Here is a 15,427-nt window from a genome sequence, read left to right on the forward strand (position 1 = left end):
GTGCTGTTAAGTAACTTGGTGTATTATCCTCAGACATTCTAACCTGTCGGTAGCCCCAGCTTCTTGGGAAAATCTCAGCGGTAGAAAGAGCCCTTCCCTTCCCTGAGGCCTGGGATCTTTAAAATGGTGTTCCAGCCAGGGCAACCTTGATGCTGAAGAGCCAAGTCTCAGTGTCAGCCTGGGGTGGGTGCCGGAGCTCCAAGGCTCCTCTGTGCAGCTGAGGTATGGGTGTGGAGAGTTGAGGTCTCCAGGATCTGAGGCTCTGAGCTGCTCCCTCCCACATCCTCTCCCAGTCAGGGAACGTGTGTCTGTCTACCTAGATGCGGATTTCAAGAGGCCAATCATTCCTTTCCTCTTTATTGCAAGACACGGTGGGTCAGTGAGATTCTGAGGGCTAGGAAAGCCAGACCCCTGCCACTTCCAAAGAATTGCCGGGGGTTGTGGATGAGACCATCTCTTGTTCCCATTTGTTTCTTCTCAGTCTGCTCAGAGAGGTGAGATTAGGAGCAGATTTATCTCGGGCCTTGCACACCTGAGCCATTGACCTGCCTCCCTGATCTGCCACAAGCAAGCACAACTTGCCCCACCCCCACCCCATCTCAAACTTTCACATACTTATGTCAACACCGTTCATAGATCCGTAGCCCTCACACATGTATCCCCACATCCATACCTGTACATTGTCATGCGCACTCTTGCTCACCTGTATGGTCCTACCCTCTCACATCTCCCTGCCTAAGCCGTGTGCCCAGGCTCACATGTGTGACCCAGTTCACACCTACACACGCCTTTGTGCATCCCCTCTGTTCGGCCCTCTGGTGCACACGTGCCTACACCTCCCTGTATGTGTGCACACTTGTTATAGAGCACAGGCTCATCTTGCCCGGACCTTCGGGCCTCTGAACCCCTGACTTGTTGGCTTTTTTGTGTTGCAGTCCCCCCACGAGCTGGATGATAGCGGCAGTGAGTCCAGTGGCCTCCAGCTGGAGGGCCCCAATTTCCTCAAGGCATCGAATGAGAGTCTCGCTGACCCCCAAGCGGAAGACAGGCCTCTGGTATTCTTTGACCTCAAGATCGACAATGAAAGTGGGTTCTCCATGAGCTGTGCCACTTCTTTCTGTCTTAGTCTCTCAGTACCCAGGAAAAGTGCAGGTAGAGACACCCGTAAGGTTCCAGCAGCCCTTAGCTCTGGCAGGCCATGACAGCCAGGTGGACGGAGGACTCTGACCCCCCGCCCCATGCCTGAAGTTCCTGTGTCTGCCTGCAGTGGAACTTGGCCGTGAGAGGGAGACATGTAAGGCCACAGGTTCACTTCTGACAAGACCTCTACACAAAGGCTGGGAACAGTGTGTGGGCTCACTGTTGACATGTAATCCACCCTTGAGCTTCGGCTGTGATCACACCTTTCCCAAAACAGGCCCCATCCCACAAATGGATACACAAGGGAGGCCTGCAGAACCTAGGCCACAGGGAGATGTGACTCCCTCCTCCTCCTGGGAGCCCCTTGTCTTCCTCGCTGTCATCCTTGCCTGGCCCCTCAGCTCTGACCCTTTGCCCTGGCCAACAGTTATGGGCCCTACCATTGTGGCTAGCTTCCCAGCCAGAAGCATTAAGTATTTGCATAGAACAAAAAAGCCATCTGTAGGCTTCAGGGGGAGATTCCGGGCCATGCTCTTAGGGAGGGGGTACACAGGCCATTTCTGCTGTCTGCAGCCCTGGGTTCTCATCCAGCTGGGACTGATGGGCTTGGAGGTAGGAGCAGGAGAATAGAAACACTGTGGTGTCTCTGGTGGAGGTGGAGGCTGAGAAAACACAAAAGGGGCAGAGTTCCCAGGGTTGGGCATCGGTGACAGGTGACTTTCTGACAGGTGAGTCCCCGGACCCCTCTCTCCCATCAGAGCCAGGCAAGAATTATATATGGAGGATATTTGGTTCCTTCCAGCAGGCTTCAATGTGGGTTCCCTAGGTAGTGAGTGGGTCAGCAGCCTGACCCCTTGCACCCACCCCAGTGCCTCCTGAGCCCTGGAACCTCACCCTGCCCCTCTTTCCTGCCTAGCCCAGAAAATTAGCCAACTGGCAGCCGTGAACCAGGAAAGCAAGTTCCGAGTACTCATTCAACCCGAGGCCTTCAGTGTCTACTCGAAGGCCGTCTCCCTGGAGGTTGGACTGCAGCACTTCCTCAACTTCCTCACCTCCATGCACCGACCCATCTTGGCCTGCTCAAAGCTGTGGGGGCCTGGACTCCCCATCTTCTTCAAGGCCCTGAATGATATTAACAAGCAGTGGGAATTCCAGGTCTCCATCTCCGGTTTCTTAGCTGTGTTGCCTCTCATCCAGGAACGCATACCAGGTGCCAGCAGTTTCAAACTTAGGAACCTGGCCAAGACCTACCTGGCAAGAAACATGAGTGAGCGGAGCGCCCTGGCTGCGGTGCTGGCCATGCGAGACTTGTGCTGTCTCCTGGAGGTCTCTCCAGGGCCGCAGCTGGACCAGCATGTCTACCCCTTCAGCAACTTGCAGTGCTTTGCTTCCCTGCAACCCCTAGTTCAGGCGAATGTCCTGCCCCGGCCCGAGGCCCGCCTCTTGGCCCTCCACAATGTGAGCTTCCTGGAGTTGCTGACTGCATACCGCAACAACCGACAAGAGGGCTTGAAGAGGTATGGTCGCTATCTGAGCCTGCAGACCTTCTCGTCGTCGGCGTCCACCCAGCTTGCTCAATACCTCCAGGCTCTGAGCACCTACATGGAAGGACTGTTGGAAGGGTGTGACCCAGCCATGGCAGAGGGCAGCTCTGCTTCTTTCTCTAGCCAGAGCTTGGCCAAAAAGGCCTCCCAGCAGACCTGAAAGGAAGGGATGCCTGGCTTAGCAGGTGGCCACAGAGTGAGGAGCATCCCTGAGCCAGGCCCTACCCTGCACCGCATCCCCAGGTCTTAGTCTTCTAAACAGAACCTGCTGTTTAGTTCAGGATAGGTGCCCTTTATCTGGGACCAAATGCTCTTTCTCTAAAATTCCTGCAGCAGTCGCCAAAGGCACCCCAGACCTAGCCCCTCCCTTGGAAGCCAGACTCGGGAAGACTTGAGTAAAGAAGGCATGGCCTCTGGGCTCTCTGGTTGGCCCTCATATGGTCCCAGTCACCTCACCTACCACTACCACAGCAGGGGCCTTGCAGCTCTTCCCTGATGCTCAATGTCCCAAGTGATCTCCTGATAAGTCCCCACGAATAACACCTTAAGAAAGAAGTTCTCAAATGTGGGTTGCAACTATTGGAAGACACCTATTTCTGATGGTCTTAGGAACCCCTAACCGTAACTGTAATTTTGCTACTGAGCGGTGTCTCCATTTCTAAGACCATTGGAAAGGCGTGTTTTCCCATGGTCGCGACCCACGGCTTGAGAACCCCTGCTCTAAGGCATTGCTTACCACTATACCAGCAGCCTGTGGGCACCCAAAGTGCCTTTCAAACCAAACTGCCCTTCATGAATTTGGGTTCTCCCAGCTCCCACTGGTCAGAGGCCCAACTGTGTTCACTTTTATTTATTTTGAACACTTCCATTCCAAAGGGGCCTCCTAGCAGCAGAGAGAACGAGAAGCTGCTGCCCCATCCATCCCTGTCCCTGTTTCTACAGACGATTGACCCTTCCAGCTTTATTCTTTGTTCATCAGGTCACCTAGCCCCTCCTTGCGTTCAGCCCTTCCAAGGGACACCCAGTGGGGCACTTGCATCTAGAGCTTGGGAAGGTGAACCTGTGGGCATTACTCAAGGTCCCCAGAATCAGGTTCTCTGGAGTAGGGCCTGCAGCATTAGCAGGTTCTCCAGGTGGCTCTATATGCTGAGTGTCGCAGCTGTCACAGGCCACCTCCCCTCAAAGGGAAGTAGAGGAAGTCCCTGGCTGCGTACATTGAATATGGTTAGGAAAAGGTCAGAGCTCCACTCCAGTATTCTGTGAGATGGGCTGGCTGGCCTGTGTTATTATCTCAGAGTCCCTAGCCAGCTCTGTCATCCTGGGCTCTCAGGCATGGGCAGCAGCTTGCTGGGGCCGCACATAAGAAGCATCCTCACCCTTCTCTATGGCTAGCTGAACTGCTGCTGGCATTTTCCGCCTCCTCACCCTGCTTCCTGCTCCTAGAGTATTTCCCAGATAGCCCAGAGGTCCAGTCTTGACAGTCTCCACTTTCATGTGGGTGATGCCTGCATCCCCACATCTCTGACCCATCCTATGGGTGACCTAGTGTTCTAAAGCATTCTGTAGAAGCTCATCCACACCAGGTGAGGCTGAACTCTGACGGCAATCCACTTAGAGCACTGGTTTAGGTGGGGCTGAGGATGGGAGAGGAAGAGAGGCTGAGTCTATCGCCTGGCTGTAGAGGCAAGGCAGTGCTGGGGCCATGTCTCACCCTCAACCCTCAACCTATCCCTGAACTAAACAGAGCTCACGGAGTCCCAGCCGCACCAGGCTGGCTGTCTTCAGTTGCAGCTGATCATGGATTTATGACAAAGGGAAGAAGGTATCGCCCTGTCCTATCTGCCATTACAGCAATTAGTATGTGAATTTTTTCTTCTTGGTTTTCGGAGGCAGGGTTTCTCAGTGTGGCCCTGGCTTTTCTGGAACTCACTCTGTAGACCAGGCTGGCCTCAAACTCGGAGCTCCACCTGCCCCTGCCCCACAATTGCTGCGATTAAAGGTTTGCATCACCACATATTGTCTGGCAAATATATGCATCTCCAAAGCCTAACGTTCCAATCACAGACTCCACCCAGCCTTCCTTTCCTAGATCCATCGAGCCTGCTCTTCCATGGGGACAAGAGGCTCTCCCAGGCATGGGTGAGCAGGTAATTGCCCAACTTGACTCAGGGAAATCTTTCTGAGTCTGGCAGAGCTGAGCACGCCCTTGTTCAGAGATAACGGCTCTAAGGTTATAAATCCTCTATTTCAAGTAGGGAAACCCAGGCGGACTTTCCACAGGGTCATTCCCAAGGGTGAGAGGCACCAACTTTGAGAACTCCCTTCTAAGGTGAGGTGGGGGCCAGAGACCAGGACCTGTGGACCCTTTGCTTCTGGGACCTCTCCTGTTTTCAAGTTTCTAGAGCGGGCAATAAAATCCTATAAACTGAAATCGAGGGGCAGCGCAGGACACTGGCAATGTGTTTGTGCAATGTCGTTGATATCCTGGGTGGAACTTAACTTGTAACTTTCAAGGCTCAGTGCACAGCATTCTAGTGCCCCTCGGCTGGGTGAAGAGCCAGGCTACAGCAGCAGCATTATTAGACCCGCTTCCTGTCCAGGTGCCCCAGTTCTGTTGCTGGAGCTCTGTTTGACCCTTTGACCAAAAAATATCAAAGTTTAAGTTACTGTGTATGCTACATTTTAAAATCCTGTCAAGATTTACCCTACCACCACTACTAACAACCGAGACCTCATTGGACTACAAGTTAGGGCACTGGAATTCAGTTCTTGCGTGCTTGTGGCCCTGAGCTGGTGCTGTTAACTCCCTGGTTCCCAGGCAGCTCCTTTGTAAATGAGATGATATGTATTGTATTTTTATGTTGGTAGAGGCTGCTTGTTCGTTTCCCAGCTGCCCAGACTCCCGAAATAATCACACAGAAATATGTATTAATTAAAACACTGTTTGGCCCATAGCTTAAGCATATTTTTACCTAGCGCTTATATCTTAAATTAACCCATTTCTATTATTTTACATTGTATCACGAGGCTCGTGGCCTACCAGCAAAGTTCAGCTGGCATCTTTCTCCCTTGGTGGCTACATGGTGTCTCCCTAACTCCACCTTCTTTTTCCCAGCATTCAGTTTAGTTTTCCTGCCTACCTCTATTCTTCCCTATCACAGACCAAAGGAGTTTCTTTATTCATCAACCCATAAAAAACTAACACATATACAGGACTTCCCACGTCATTTTTACTTTATGAGATCTTTGCTAGAACCAATGAGAAGATCAGTTTTCTGATCTTAAGGTCTTAATTCGCTAACACATAAGATGAGAGCTACCACTTTATAAGAAAACCAACAGCAAATCTTAGCAAAATAGTAATATTAATACACACTGTGTTGGGGAAGAGGGCCTAGGTCTGTGGGAGCCAATAAGAGTCAGGTGCCACCTTGTAGCCTCTGAGCAGTAGTTGGCTCTGTGTTCCTAACACCTCCAATGGGAGAAGGACCTGGAATAGAGAACAGGCTTCTCGGAGACACTTGGTTTATCTCTACCCCGCCCCTTTTTGGGGAACCAAAAGCTAGCTAGTTCAAGTTCTTGTGAATGTTCCTTGAAAGTCTGCTTAGCCCAGCCCCAGCCACCTTTCTCCAGCCTGCACAACACTCAGAAGCTACCCAAGTGCTGCTGTTCTGCCACCCTGGACCCCACCATTCCACCTTTAAAGCCTAACCTCTCAGCAGAACCCCCAGATCTTCTAAGACGCCCCGCCCACCGCACATCAGGTTTGTCCAACTTCTTTGAATTCAGGATCTCTGTCTCACATCGCACCCTTATTCTCCCTTAAGGGAATGGCACAGCTAGTTTGTGTAGGGTTCCGGGCTTTAACACCCTAAACATTAAGTCAGGACACTGAACAAGCTCAGGTAGAAGAGGAGCCAAGCTCACGTTACTCCCAAATTCTGTCAGCAGAGGGCGCCACAGCCCACATGTCTGCCCAGAGGTTGCTGTTTGGGGACCATTGCGCACAGCACTCCCGAGGTTAGTATCCTACCCTTAAATTATGCCGACCCTTGGTAGAGTGCTGAGTATTCTTCTGGGACTCCAAGAGGCAGCTTTTAGGCAGCTGACCCATGGAGAACAATTTTCCAATGTTGAGCATTTTATATTTATTTGATGAATACATATATCAGAAATGATATTACCGATCTTGCTGATTTCTGAGGTACTGTCTCTCAGAATGGCACTACATGGAATTCTTTAAAGGTCTACTTATCATCAATATCAAGCAACTATAAGCCCAGCAGGGACACAGGCACAGCAAGCCTGTGAATGTGGAAGCATATGGTCTCATTATGCAGAAATGTTGGGTAATCGGTGAAATTAAGGTGAAGACTATGTTAGGGGGTATGGGCTAAGCTAGCTGTCTGGGGGCATGGGTTAAGCTAGCTGTCTGGGGGCATGGGTTAAGCTAGCTGTCTGGGGGCATGGGTTAAGCCAGCTGTCTGGGGCAAGGGAGGCTGGACCTACAGTCCAGCTGAGGGTAGACGGTAAGGTGTGGGCTTAGATCAGACTCAGGGTCACACTTGGAAGGAAGGTTGGAAGCCAAGTCAATCATGCTTTAGTCTCCAGGTCCTTGTGACCTTAGCAACCGGGAAGTTCTTGAAGCTTCTGAGTAACATGGCACCCCAGTGCATGCTGAATCCCTTTCTGGATTTTAGAAATCGCTCTTTTAGAAGCGATCAGATGGGCCTCTGCTGCAGCTCACTGAACCCCAGTGGGGTCAAATCCCACCCGTCATAGGAGAGACTGAGGCACATGCAGATCTCGCTAGGCCCAGGATGTCCAGGTGAGCAGTCCTCCCAGCTCTCACACGGGGAGGGAGACCGCGTGCTAGACATGCCTTAGCCAGTGGCGAACACAGCTTCACCGCCTCCCAGCCACACTATCTCATTACACCTTTGCCTTCATCCTAGCTATGAACACGGCGAACAGCAAGGCCAGCTCTCTTGCCTATGGCAGAAGTAGAATTGATTCCCACAGGAAGCCCATGTCTAGTATCATTTGTGACCCACACCCCCCCACACACACACACTCCCTACTGCACAGGGTACCTGGCCTGAGCTTAGGAGTAGATTTCCTGTCTCCTTCAGTGGCCTCTGGTTGTCCAGTCTCAGGTGATGGGAAATGCCGGGCCTTTGAAGCTACACTCTCCCTCAAACTTCTGGTCCCACTGCTCAAGTTTATCCTAATTCTAATGTTTTAAAATTTTAGGGCAGCGTCTCTCATCCTCTTTGTTTCATTACCGCCAGCCCCTCAGGAATCTTCTAAGATAATTTGTGTCCTACTTCCCCATCCTTCCAGCTGAAGCTTTCGTGCACGACGTGCTGTGCCTTCTCCAGGGCCTTGCAGATTTGTGGCCTCTGACTGGAGGGTTTCCTTTCATAGGAAGCTGTGCCTACAGGGGGCAGCTAGCTGTTCGCCCTTGTTAGGGGTGTGCAGTTTCTGAAGAGGCCCCCTCTCCAGTTATAGCGCAAGTGAGAAGTGGTAGTGGGGTGCTGAGCCTTCTGTGGGGGTGGGAACATCCAGAGAGAAAGGAAAGAAGATATGGGTGAGGTCTCTGGGACACATCCCCCCCCCAGCATAACCAAAGTCCTACCTGACGGCCATGCTGAGCCTGGGGCTCCCGAATGGTAGGCAGGGCTATCATTTGCTTTGGTGACTGAATCCATGTGTGGGCTCCTGACCCACTGGTCCCAAGTGAAGAAGATGCCTGGGGAGAGGTCTAGAATTTCCACTCACCCTTCCCATCCCCCACACACACATGCACTCACTCACACACACACACACACACACACAACCCTGGAAGTTTGGAAGTTCCTATCCAATTGTACAAAATGTGTTTGTTGTCAAACGAGGGGAAAATCCCTTCATTCTTGGCTCAAGGAACTTCCTTAAATTCAGCTCACAGGAATTCTCTCCAAGCCCAGCTGCCTGGAGTACAATGCAGTTCATACATGTTATAAATATCCCCAACTCGATAGCCAGGCGGATTACAAGCCAGCTAGCTAACCACAAAAAAGAAAAGAAAAGAAAAGAAAAGAAAAATCCCAAAAGCCAGCCAGTCAGACCAGTGTGGTAAGACCAGGATGAAATGGGGCCATCTGTCTATCTAAAACAGCACCGTTGTGTGCAACTTAAGGGCAACACAAAGTACTGCTTCGCTCCTAAAGCTTAAACAAACGCTAACCTTTAGCAAATCAGCAACACAACACAATGACGCACCTACCTCCCTTCTCAGTAAAGAAGCCTGCATGCATGCTGACTCCCAAAACAGGCTTTTGTGCCTCCCCCCCAACGCCCCTCCTCTTTCCATCCCCTCTCCCCTCTCTTTTCTTGTTATAGTCCCAGTTTAGAATCTAGGCGGTTCTATCACCAAGTCCCCGTGACAATGTCCTCTACCCTGCCGGGGGTCACCCCCTTGGTGGCAGGCTGGAGGGATTTATAGCAGCCCTCACCTCCCCTGGGCCCCCACCTGGCTAGTAGACAGCCATCTGCAGGAAGGTCACTTTCTCACAGCGCCGGCAGACTTGTGGGTTGGACGGAGCCCCACCCCCTTACACACATCAGAGCAAATAAATACATCGAGTTTGCAGCTGGGTCTGGAGATAAGGACCGAGGGAGATGAGGCACACATGCTCACATGATAGCTACACAGGAGCTCCCGCTTTCCAGCCCCTTGCGGTCTTCCCAGCAAAGCTTATTTGGAACATTTGAAAGTGGAATTGTGGAATATTGTGCCTGGGGGTGGGGTTGTCTCCTGGAAAGTGACCAGGCTGAGAGACTCTCCTAATCTTGGATCTTGTAGGGACTGACCCAAGGAAAGAGAGCCTATTCAGGTCAACAGAAGGTAGAAGGAATACTTAGCACGGGAGGGGAAACTGAGGCCCAGAAGGGAGACTGATTTTCCCAAAGCCTCACAGGAGTTCAGCAGGAAATAAGTCGAACCTGTGAAGCCCTGATCTTCCTTGATGGTGAACTATGCCTAGCTGTCCTCAGGGTGTAACTACTGAAGCCAACCTTGCCTGGCTGCGGAACTGGCATGGTCTGTAACATGCCCACCCTTCGCCAAGAAGCCTTTCCTTCCACAGCCAGCCAGCGACCTGACTGGAGTTCTCCCCTGTGAGGTTCAACTTGACATTCGGCTCCCCAATAAGTCTTCAACAGTGGTCATGGCTCTGGTCCCGGCGCTCTTGAACTGTGGAGGGGAGAATTGGGGCCATGAAGGAGGGGCACCTTTCAGAGGCCGAGGCAGCCTCCTTTTCCCCTGGAGAGGCCTCATCTGTGCAGTCTCCCAAGTAGAGGGCCTACCACCCTACCACGCTTGGCCGCCAAGGGCATATCTTTGACATGGACCGACCCTGGAAAGGGAGTGGCTCATAGCAGCCACATGCTGGGCCCTTCTCAGCCACCTCTATAGCTCTGCATCCTCTCTCAGATTCAGCCTCCCCTCTACTATAGGACAAGAACCAGCGATGGGGACCTCCAGGCCTCTGGTGATGCTTGGTGACACTGGGATTCTTTCAGCCTGTTTTCACAGCTCCATGGCAGTCCTTCCCCGAAGGTAGTACAGGCTTGCCCAAATTTTCCAGGCTCCTAGAGTCGGGTACAGGCACAGAGAGGAGAATGCGCAGCAGTTTCTGCCCACTTGCAGTCACCAGCCCATGTCTGAGGCCTTACTCCACAGAAGCCAGGCTCCCTTGATTCTCTGGAGATGGGAGGAGCTCTGAGGGGCTGCTCTGCCTGGGAGCTCCTCGGGATGCAGACCCAGGAACCACACCACTGTCTCACTCCCTCTTCCTTTGCCTTCTTCCACTTTAAAGCTTTCTTCTGGGGTATTTCTTAACCAACCGCTTGGCACACAAAACACTGGTTCTGCTTCTAGAAAATGAGCTCCAAAGGTAACAAAAACAGCGAGAGCCTTAAGAGAACCAGGTCCTCCTGCCTTGGGGAATCCGCAGAGGAAGGACTCTGAGTCCCTGTTAAGGGCGGTGCCTCTCCATGTGCTCTGAAGATGCAGGCAATGGTGCACTGAGGGTGGCTGAGAGAAGATGGTATCCTGTTTCCCCTGCCTTGGCCAAGGTCCCAGTCACCAAAACTGCTGACTGATCAGATTCTAACCTCTGGGAGTGGTGCCCCACTACCAGCAGGACTTTATGCTCATTAGAACAGTGTGCATTATTTTTGGGGGGGGGGGAGGAATTAGCTCCCAGGTTCCGAGTGTTCAGATGACCCCAAGAGATAACAGCCGGCTGCGCTGAGGCCACTAAAGACACGAGAGGAGGGATTAGGAGCTCCTTCCAAGGACAGCCTACCACTAGGCAGTCCAACTCAGCCTGAAAACCAGCTGCTCCTAAAGCTGCAGCACCCCCAGAACCAGATCTTGGTAATGGTGGCCCTTGGAGGATCTTGGGTGCATCTAATCCATTCTCCTTGTTAGATTTCTGAGGTAACATAAAGAGACAGAAGGTAGAAAAGAGACCAGTTGGACCTCAGCAGAAGAGACTTTATTTCAAAACAGTAAAGGGCAGGCACTTCCTTGGGAAAGAGGTACCTGCAGGAGGGGAGGGGACACTCGGGGTTTATATAGGAAGACTGGGAAGTTAAATGCAGCTGCTGGGGCACTATGCAGGTGCTGTTTCTCCCTCCTGCATTGTTTGCTCCATCGAGATGAGACAGGCTATTGTGGGACATAGATAGGTTACCTCAGAAAAGTAAAAAAGTCTTGCTCGGGCCCACTGATAGCAGTTTTGAGCAGAACCTGCTGTGACTTCATAAGAATCTGATTTTTACAACCAAGGCTCTCCATCACTTCTAATAAGAAAAAAAAAAAGACCAGGGATTGGGGATAGAGCTCAGTTGGTATCTAGCAGGCACAAAGTTCCAAGTTTGATCCCCAGCACCTGCCTGAATAAGCTCAATCCCAGCCCTCCAGGAGGCAATGGGGTCAGAAATCCAATGTCATTCTTAACTTCATATAAAATCTGAGACCAGAGTCTCAGGTACTTTTCTATCTGTGATAAAACTCTGTAACCAAGGCCACAGACTGTCCTTAGGTTCCAAAGCGGCATGTATTAGATTTCTGAGGCAGCAGGAAGAGACACTGGGTCTGGCTTCATAGAGGAAAATTTTTTTCAAACAGTAAAGGGCAGGCACTCTCCTCTGGGAGAACGGTTGCCCGGATGCCTGTAAAGGGGACACTTGGAGTTTATAGAGGAGGTTTGGTGACAGGGAGCCACGTGCAGAGTCTGGAGTCTGTAAATCTGCAGTCTCTACTTCCTGTGTTCTCCTTGTTAGATTTCTGAGTAACATCAAGAGACAAGGCCGATTTATCTCTAGAAACTGCCTTGCTCTGGCCATCCATGCAGCTGATTGTGAGTGACTGAGTTAGGCCGTGGCAACGAGGGGAAAATGGCTGGATTTTCAGCCAAGGGGTGGGGCATTTAAACAAGCCTTGGGGGAACAGGAATTTTGTTGGTCAGGTTCTGGCAGAGTTTATTTAAGGTTTATTCTGACAGGATCCGCGGTGGCAGACTGGAGGCAGCAGAGAAAGAAGCAGAAGCCGAGAGCTCACACCTTGAACTGAAGCAGGAACAGAGAAAACACTGGAAATGGTGTCTTTTGAAACCTCCAAGCACAGACCCCCGGTGACACACTTCCTCCAGTAAGGCCACACCTCCTAATTCTCCCCCAAAATAGCCACCAACAGTGTACCAAGTAATCAAATGACTGAGATTTGAGGGGACATCTCATTTAAGCCACCACAGCTAGCCTGAACTGCATGAAACTTTCTCAAACAAAAACAAAACCCAGTCAGACAAATGAAAGAATGGAGTAGCAGCAGCAAGCCCTGGGCTCCAAACCCAGTGGCAGCTTCGCAGTTTTCTGCTTCCTCCAGGTTCTTCTGTGACCACTGGTGCACTCTTCCTGTTTGTACCCCAATGGTACAGTGCCTCTTTCTTTCCGCCATGGACGGGTGACAAACTCAGGATGTGAAGTCATGTAGGAACATCTTTGAGCTCATAAACATATCCTGCTCATAAATATACAACGTCTGCTGCTACCAAAATAGCTTTGGATCCCAGCACAGGCATTTCCAAGAACAGACTCCCATCCTTTCAGGAATTCTGTGAAAGCAGAGGATCTTATCTGTATGCCCAGCAAAGAGAGCTCCCCAAACCTGGTTACACACACTGCCCTGATCCTGATCAGGACCTCTACTGCTGGTCACAGATCGTGGACAGACCCACCTTATCTCCACATAAATAGGGACTCTAGATCATTATAGCTATAGTCAGTCACTGCAATTCATTCTTCTATAATCTTAGGTTACTCTGAATTCACAAATCTTCAGCTCTTCTAGTGAAAGGGCATCCTGCTTGTGGGGAAACTTGGTATTGACTCAAGACTAGATTACTCTAAGCCAGTCATTCCATCTCCTTGGCCAGAGATTGTTTTAGATAGAGATGGGACATCCTAAACTACTGTGTGCCGATAGGATCCCAAAGAAAGGCATGGCTTTGGGATAGAAAAGCAGTCCTCTATTCACTAGCCAAGGGTTTCTGAAACTCTCTACTCATGGCCTCTTTACACCCCTCAAAATTTTTATGTGTCTTCATGTATGTATATAGATGTACAAATCAAGTATCATTCTGATAGCAAACCCAAAAGAAATTTATCTTAAAATAATTCTTAGATAGACAGACAGACAGACAGACAGACAGACAGATAGGATGAATAGGTAGGTAGGTAGATAAATAGATAATTTATTAAAAATGGAAGCTAACTTTTATGCAGATGAATGTGCTTGCTTATTTTTACATAAAAACTTAAATCTTGACATCACAGATAACAGAGTATCTTCAGTGTTTTTCAGAGTTGATTGGCATAATACTAATGACAGAAGTCTATTCAAGGCCAATTTTCCTAATTGTTAAAAGCGCTGTCTTAATCCCAAGCCAAAATTCACATAACATTTTTTAATGTAACTCCAGTTAGGAATTCAAGCAGCAATCTTAGAAATCAAATATTCTAATCTAATACAATCCAAAGATACACTAATTTGATACTTATACACTGAGAAGTGACTATAGAAAAATGTTGCCTTTTTCTTCCATGATTAAAACATTATGTTTCTATAAGAACAGAAAACTCTATGCGAAGAGTAAAAAAACCCTGTAGTTCGTAACATGCAACAGTCCTCAATGTGAGCCAAGGTGTTTCCGGTGGCTTTTGTTCATGTTGCATGTCAGGATGGCTCGCACAGAGCATGGTGTCTCTGTTGTGTTTAGAACCAAGCCTTCAGGGAAGCTGCAGGCTACCACAGGGGCAAGCACCACTAGAAACTTCATCTAGGAGAGGTTTATTTTGTAGTCATCTTGATCGTTGTACGTTCAGAAGTCTTCGGCTGTTGCCGAAGTTTTCACTGCTCACATATGCAGCTCTGTGACCCCCACAGGAGGTCACAATCTATAGCTTGCTAGGCTGAGCAGCAGCCTGTTAGTGGTCAGCATATTGTTGTGCTCCTGTCGGAATCAGCTAAGGACGTCAGTGAGCACAGCCAGTTATCCTGATAAGAACAACAGAAGAGAAAAGGCTTCGGGGCTGGGGGGCTACTGGTGTGGCAGAGGCACAGAGCCAACCTTGAGGCCAGCTTTGCTTCCTGCTTTAGAAGATGACACAGTTACTGATCTCTACCCTTTGAGGTGACTTTTGTTATTGGCAAACAGATCCTGCACAAACCTCTCCCCCAACATCATCCTGCCACTCATCTCTTTTTAAGAAGATTTATCTTAATTACATGTGTGCATGTGTATTTGTGTGTGGAGTTGTGCACATGAGCCTTGGTACCCCTGAAGAGGCCAAAGGCATCAGATCTCCCTGGAGCTGGAGTTACAGGTGACTGTGAGCTGTCCAATGTGGATACTGGGAATTGAACTTAGGTCCTTTTTTTTTGGTTTTCGAGACAGGGTTTCTCTGTGGTTTTGGAACCTGTCCTGGAACTAGCTCTTGTAGACCAGGCTGGTCTCAAACTCACAGAGATCCGCCTGCCCCGCCTCCTAAGTGCTGGGATTAAAGGCTTAGGTCCTATTCTTAACCTCGGAGACATCCCTCCAGGCGTTAAATTCTTTAATTTTTAAAAATTTTTATTTGTGTGTATGTGTGTGCACACACTAATCACAGTGGCGCATGTACAAGTAAGGAGACAACTTACAGGAATACATTCTGTCCTTCCGTCATGTGGGTCCTCAGGCTCAGATCATCTCACTGGGTGGCAAACACCTTTCACTGCTGGACCATCCTCCTCCATCACCCATCCTTCCTTTCCATACTCTCAGCTGGACCATCCTCCTCCTCCATCACCCATCCTTCCTTTCCGTACTCTCGATCACACTGAGTCCTGCCACAGGGAGGCTGATCTCTCCTGGGGGAGCCAGCGCTGCATTGGTGAAATGGGGCAGCTAAACATGCCACACCTTGCAAAGCGAGTGCTGCCTCTCCCAGGAAGCACTCCCCAGAATCAGCAGTACAAATGCGCACCCAGACGAATCACATGAGTCACTGCCAGAAAAGCCATTGTTAATTTTTATGGCAATGAATGGTCTTGCCAGCATGTTGAGCTAATTTAATGAAAGCACTGGGAGGAAGGTCATGGGCTAGATCTGGGTTTGTTAATAATGCCAGGCTTCATTTGAATCACTCCA

The 15,427-nt window shown here is 50.1% G+C and overlaps 1 protein-coding gene across 3 annotated transcripts in view; it reads left to right on the forward strand.

The window, feature by feature from the left end:
- Pml (PML nuclear body scaffold) overlaps positions 1–4,696 on the forward strand; it is a 32,688-nt gene extending 27,992 nt beyond the window's left edge. Inside the window, exons 8-9 of one of the 3 annotated variants that reach the window (XM_075965728.1) lie at positions 936–1,152; positions 2,057–4,696. In XM_075965728.1, the coding sequence (XP_075821843.1) occupies positions 936–1,152; positions 2,057–2,844 (1,005 nt within the window). In that variant the 3' untranslated portion in view covers positions 2,845–4,696. The remainder of the gene's footprint in view (positions 1–935; positions 1,153–2,056) is intronic. The other 2 variants (XM_075965730.1, XM_075965731.1) reach the window with 2 other exon arrangements.
- The last annotated feature ends 10,731 nt before the right edge of the window (positions 4,697–15,427 follow it).

This window comes from Microtus pennsylvanicus, chromosome 3 (assembly GCF_037038515.1).
Source record: "Microtus pennsylvanicus isolate mMicPen1 chromosome 3, mMicPen1.hap1, whole genome shotgun sequence".
In the NCBI taxonomy this organism is placed as follows: domain Eukaryota; kingdom Metazoa; phylum Chordata; class Mammalia; order Rodentia; family Cricetidae; genus Microtus; species Microtus pennsylvanicus.